Consider the following 6,974-nt stretch of genomic DNA (forward strand, 5'->3'; position numbering starts at 1 on the left):
GCACACAAGACCAGTTATTCCTAATGCCTGCCACTGGGTTTGAGTCGGTCGGATTCCCCTTGAAATCAATGAAACGAGATGGGGGAAACACTTCTGCTTTCGTCCACAGGGGGCGCCATAATCAACACAAAATGAGATTGAAGACGAATTATGACTGAAGATGATTCCTCTATTTCTCAGACAAAAATCTACAAAATATATTTCCTTTATTAAATGAAACAATCTGAGGTAATAATAATTATTATTTCTGAGGTATAAACGGTGCCAAACTATGTAAATTAGAAATGAAAAATATAACCCTGTCAACTATCTCTTTTCTGAGTTGGGGAATATCTTTGCGCTTTGATACAGCTACTGACCCGAGTGATGAAGGACGTCAAACAACCAATGTCAAAAAGAGTATCAGAATTCACTTTTCATCCCACCGGTTTGACTTTACAGATATTTGTATGGCAATTAAACCGTCCCGCATTATATCTTCACATTCCTACCCAGCGCAGACCAGACTATGATGCAGAGTGTGTTCTTATTGTATCGTCAAGTAGAGAAAATTGGTTGGTTTTCTCACTTTTTGTCTGCATTATCTTTGAGACTGTTCTGGTCTTTATTTACTGATGTTTCTTTTACAAATAATAACTAAAACCTCACAGTATTACAAATATGTGAGGAAATGAGAATAAAGCTACAGACTTTGCCATTGTAGCCAATTCATTTTTTAGACCAATGGATACTGATGAGAGTCATGGAAGAGCACGAGGGAGTGCAAACAAGTTTAAACAAGGCACAAAATTGGTGTTGTGTGCTTTTCATGTGACAGTGATAATGCCTTTGTTGCCCCTGGGGTACTTATTAGTACAACCCATATACTGTCAATGGTGCAACCTGAGAGCCGCAAACAGACTAAAGAGAGGCATGCGGGGGGCCGGCCTATTGTTTGTTAGTGGCATGATATTCACAAACACAAGCTACCGAGAGGGCTGCAGCTATGCAAGCTGTTAAAACACAAGCCTGTGTGTGTATGCATCTCCTGTCTGTCCCCAGCAGCGATCGGACAATTGAATAGACGATGTGTGTGTATGTGCTTTGTTTTCTGGACAGTGTGGATGACAGCAGGTGACCTCTTTAGAAAAATGTAAAGTTCATAATCCAGTATCCTCAAATGAGAAGGCCAGGAGAAGTGTAACTAGACAAATTAGTCTAGATTCCACACATAAATTGACACACATACTCCCTCCAGTCAGAAACCAGTGGCTAATTTGACTGGGAATACAAATCACCCTCCTCTCGTTTGTAGTTTCCAAGACAGCGACACAGTTGTCCCGGTAAGTGCAGGCACGCTGTTCCCTATTGGCTACAATGAGTGCGTCATTATACATGCGTGGCACACACACATGCTTATAGTACTCGTGCGCGTAGAGACACGCGTAAATCTGGTGCATACAAAGGGCACGAGTAGCAAGCATGCAGAGAGGCTCACATTGCCAAACAAGATAACATGTAACTTGACGGTGAGAGGGCAAAGAGCTGAGAAATGCCAGCTTCAAAGTCCAAACGGTCCAAACTCCCTCTGAACAGGTGACCTGTACCATGCCAGTGGTTTAACCATTGATGTGGGAGCAATTAATGATGAACAGGCTCCGGTTGGTGCCGTATGCTCTCACTGCTCAGACACCATTAATGCAAAAGAGAGAAGATCTGAATGGATAGAAATGATGATATGCTCATTTGAGTTGGCCTCAGTTATTACCCTGCGCTCAAAGAAATGAGCTGAATAAGCAGGCGTTTTGTGCACTTTTGTTGCCCCGGGTTTCACCTGTCAGACTACCCTACCTTTCTGTGGAGGTTATTGAGGTGTATGCAGCCAGAACTGAATACCTGCAGACAATACTGAAAAAAAGTAGCCACGTCAAGATTTTTTGGACAAAAACTACTAATTTACAGTTAATATTGTCATAAGAGGATGCTAGAACCAAGCCAAGGACAGCAAAGGTCACAGAGCCCTTTGTAATAAAACAGAACTACAGCATTATCTGTCTAGTTTTAGATGATTTTTGAGTGTTTAATTAGATAACTAAACTATGTGTGGCTATAGTCAGACTGAGCTAAATGCTAGCGTGAGCATGTTAACATGCTCACAGCTATAATGTTTATATTTTACTTTTGCATGTTAGCATGCTAACATCAGTGAAGTAGCACTAAATAAAAAGTACAGAGGCTGATGGGAACTTTGTTTTGCAGGTTTTTGGTCTGCAGTCAGACAGAGTGAAAGTTTCTCCTGATGAGGCGCCTCACTCAAAACCACAAATGTGAACCTTGTGGTCTTGCGAGAGGACAAGTCAGGGGATGGTCATATCTGCATCCACCAAACACATTTCATTGACCCATTTCTCTTTCTCTTAAAAAAAGAAACATTGTGCGTTTTCAGTGGATCTTTAGACTTTTTGAGCAGATAAATGCATGATTAGCTGAAGGGGCCCCCAAAGAACAACAGTGTCACTGTATCGCAGCACCCTAGATTGACCTTTAGCCACAGAAGATTACAAATAAGGCCCTCTGTCAGTGTTATCTGTGATATTAGATGAACCAGTCTTATTAAATCAGCTCTACAGTACTTTAGCCCCCCCACCCCCACATGGTAAATCAACTACCTATGCTTGCAGTCATCCACCCTGTCATGCCACTAATTACTATAACCATTCAGGTGGTGCTGATTATTATCTACAGTGTGATGCGATAGGGAAAGGAGATTTTAAATGAACGAACAGAAACTGAGCATTTGTTGGTTATTCATTTGCTTGCTGAAGCAGGGCCCGTTGGGTGACATGAGAAGCTACACTCGAAGCAGCAGGATTGGATTAGCAGCTCTGTTCCTCCCTCTTTGCATCAAAAAAGCTGCGATATTGGAAATCCTCTACAGACTGATGACCTGACCTTTGTTCCCAATTCCCCCCGCAGTCATTCATCCTCTCATGCCTTTGTCTCTGCCACCCCATCCCCCACACCTGATGAGGACAAGCATGCAACATTTAGCACAGATTTACCCAGACATCAGCTTTCAAGAGACCCCTTTTAAAATGTGAATACTCTGCAACACTGAAACAGGAAACAGCATTCTGGGTTTTTCACTGGTGTTCTGTACATTGACACAAGGTACTTTATCCAGAGGGGAAAACAAGGAATGTCAAGGAACAGACAACCCTGATGAACCCATTCTGTAGCTTCCAGCTGAGCAACTTCTCCTCCAAACACACCTCTAAATCTGCAAACCAATCCCCTCACGGCACAGCCCGACGCGCCTACACTCCCCCTTCACTAGATCCTGGTCAACAGCCTCTTTAGGGCAGAGTCTACACATGAAGCAGATACACGCAAGAGTATCGCTCAGATCATGCACACACACGTGCTGCATACGTTATCCTTACACATGGTACAGCGAGCACCCGGGGAAAAACACACAGAGCATGCTCCAGGACATTCAGGCAAATAAAGGAGTGATGACTCCAGACATTAACAATCTCTCAAGCAGAAATACAAACAAAATGCACAGGAACACAGGCCTCCTCCCTCCCTGCCACCAACTCCAATGCCCCTATCATGGTGTCACTCCCATGCATCCTTAATAGCAAAATAAAAGCAAACACACAGTGCCACGGAGTGCTCACATCGACTCCATTGTGCCTGTTTGATGGGGTGTCATCACAAAGCCTGGAAGGAAAAGGAGGTGAAGAGAGGGGACGCAGAAAGACGACCCTTTAAAATATATATATACATAAATAATCACACACACTACTGTGGAAGTGTGGTGTAATATCTATGGACACAAACAAGCAATCACTCAATGTCATCTGATCTCGAGATCAAGTCTGACAAGTTTCTGGCAGCAGGCACCGTAGCAGTTGAGACAATAAAGACTTAGCAATGAGATCAAACTTGTTATTTTAGTAAGCCCTGAAATGATGTATTCATTTTAGAGTTAACAAATGGTCGAAATGGATGCAATTGCATGTTGGAAGCCTTAAAAATCTGTCTGCTTCTGAAAAAGTGACGGACATTAGCTCAAAGAGGTTCAAATTAAATGGACAGTACAGGAAGTGGTTGAGTACATTTTCTGTACCTGTATGAAATAAAGGTTCAATTAATTTGGAGTTCATTGAGTAAACTTAATTAAAGCAGGCAAACGTAGATTTGAATGTCACATTTTGTGCTGTAAGGCCATTGTGTCTGAAAGAAAATGTTTCTGCTTCTGAAAAAGTGGCTAACATTATCCCAAAGAGTTCAAACACAAAAGGACAAGAAGAAGTTCTCCACAATAAAGCTTCTATATGTGTATAAAATTCAAAAACAGTCACAAATAATAATTTTATTTGAGAAAATGCAACTTAAGCAGGCAAACACACATTTAAATAGCCAGTTTTGAATGAATGGCAAGCCCATTTGGCCATTTTGTGCAGCATACAGTCGCTATACATTAGCTTAAATACAACAAATGATATCGTCCACGACTCTAAAACTCCATTTAAACCACAAAGAAAACACACACACACACACAGAGAGAGATAAAGTCACAAATACTCACCTTCGCACGACTCCAAGCAACAGGCACGACATCTTCGGTGCAAAAACTATTTGATAAAACTAGCTTATAACAAAATAAAAGAGTAAAAAAGGCTCATTTAAGTTAGCAGAGGAGGTAAAGTGGAGGAGAGGCTGACTCAGAGCTGGTCGCAGCTCATATCTGTGCTCCGAGGGGACCTTGCACTTTGCTCAACGTGTACATTCACACAGATACACCTTGATGCGAGCTGCACGACCACAGTGTCCTCAAAGTGCTCTCCGCTGCTGCATTCAGGGACGGTCACCGGCCCGGAGGGAGGAGGCGCTTTAAAGTCTTATCAATTATCATTTAGTTTGTAATTGTCCCGCAGGTTGTGTCCATGTTGTTTTTCCTCTTTCTCCAAATGACGGAGCGACCCGGGGCAGGCTCGCTGCTTCCTCCCGGCTGATGCAAGTTTCTAGAGTTCCTGCACCGCCAAACACAAACCACAACGCCAAACCCACCAGCGTGGAGCCGCAACCCGGAAACACGAGCGGCGGTACGGAAACAGATCCGCATCTGGGTGTTGGTATCAAACTGTCCCCCCCCAAAAAAAAACAGATTTGGGGTGGGGAAGGGGTTTCAGGTTACAGAGTGGCTGTCTACATTTACATTACCTTGCAAAAGTTACAAGATACATGATTTTTCTGTTTGTATGTCCACTGTTGTACATGTACACACTGTGCAACAAGTGAGTATCAACACCAGAGCCAGGTTTCCCAACCAGGTATTTTGCTGAAGTACTTTGGTGCATAACAATAAACATAGTGAGAGAAAGGAAGAAAAACAACTACTACAAAAGACAAGAATCATGAATATAAAATAGACACAACCATATGTGCTAAATGTTTTCAAATGAAAATAGCGGCAGTGTTTGGGCCGAAGAGGATTGTGTGGGCAAATATTTACATCCCGATTAGTTGTTTGCTGTAGGAAGATTTTTCTCTGCAAAAAGTTGCATTTGTTGACTTCAGATTCCAAAAACAACCCATGAGATCTACTGAAAACCAAATCAACTAACTTAATAAAAATGTGCTGATGATCATTTTTGTATGTTAATCCTCCTTGTTGTATTTATTTATATATATTCCTATTATTATTATTGTTTCCATATATTACTACTTATTATTACTGACATAGACCACTGATGTAATGTATTGTTTTCTGTGTTGTTGTTTGTTCTGTGCTCACATTAGTTTGGATTTACAGGTGGCCCAGTAAAAAAGGAAAAAATTAATTGGTCAAGAGACAAAATTGGTCAAAATTAAAGCGGCAGATGGCAAATGATTCAGACTTTTAGCTCCATAATGCAGGTCTGATGTCATCATCATCAGGATTCATTTCCCAAACTTTAAAGTCTCTAAAGTCTTCATACAGCTGTTTTACAGGCTGACTAGTGTTGTTGAGGGATGTGAGGAATACACTAAACATTGTTTGTGAAATAGGTGGAGTGGCCCTTTAATATATCTCTGCTGAATGTTACAAACTCCCAGAGTTGATCTAATACTAGAATTTCACTCCCTTTCATTATTTTCTATTTATACATGTATTTATGTCAGGTTTATGAAAAGTTACCAAAGTTAAGCCTCCCAAAAAATATATAGGGACGAGAGAAGAGAGGTTCAAAGTGACCAAATTGGAGCTAAATGACTTGTTCACAGCTTATTTTTTTATTGTGTTGACCTTTTCTCAAGATATTTTAATGGTAAAATGCAAAATGCCTTCTTTACGTGCATCAGGGCTGAAGTAACTGTGACTTATTCATCTGATGGTTATTTTCTTGATTGACTTAATGATGTTAATGATGATGTTAATGATTCATAGATTAGTGAAAAAATGTCCCTCACATATCCCAGAGTTATGTTTACATTTTGTGTGTTTGCTTTACTGTCTGAAAAACCGTGAAAACCTTTCAGACACACAGTTTCTTATCGTAGAGGACAAAGAAAAGCCTTACGCTTGAGGAGCTGGAAGCAGTGAATATAGAAAAGTTCCCAATAAACCTGAAACAAAGACAAAAGTGGCTCTTCCTCAAGCTCCACCGCCAAGAGAAATGTAAATCTGGAACATGGTGATTTTTGACATCATGTTACATAACTTCTGAGTACTGGAGCTCAAATTTCAAACCGTTTTCTACTGCTGCCATCAGAGGCTGTGAAGTATGTAATTATCACTTTTATAACACAGATAAGCCTGTTTTATAAGTGAAATAGGTTTACATTCACACATGAGCCAGCACGAGGCTTTCACTGAATACTAACAGTACAGTACAGTTCAGTACAGGCCAATCAAGTGTGTCTGCATCTGGTTTTAGTGAGTTTCCTGTTAATGTTTCTCTCCCTGGGAACTGGGGGAGGGGGTCTCACACACACACACACAC

At 41.1% G+C, this 6,974-nt stretch overlaps 2 protein-coding genes across 2 annotated transcripts in view; one reads left to right on the forward strand and one right to left on the reverse strand.

The window, feature by feature from the left end:
- pck2 (phosphoenolpyruvate carboxykinase 2 (mitochondrial)) overlaps positions 1-5,355 on the reverse strand; it is a 12,999-nt gene extending 7,644 nt beyond the window's left edge. Inside the window, exon 1 of the mRNA XM_035655357.1 lies at positions 4,577-5,355. Within this exon, the coding sequence (XP_035511250.1) occupies positions 4,577-4,608 (32 nt within the window). The 5' untranslated portion in view covers positions 4,609-5,355. The remainder of the gene's footprint in view (positions 1-4,576) is intronic.
- Positions 1-6,974, forward strand: part of LOC118324290 (myosin-7-like) — a 165,683-nt gene that overhangs the window by 44,400 nt on the left and 114,309 nt on the right.

Source organism: Morone saxatilis, unplaced genomic scaffold (genome assembly GCF_004916995.1).
Source record: "Morone saxatilis isolate NCDOM2014 unplaced genomic scaffold, NCSU_SB_2.0 Contig0, whole genome shotgun sequence".
Lineage (NCBI taxonomy): Eukaryota > Metazoa > Chordata > Actinopteri > Moronidae > Morone > Morone saxatilis.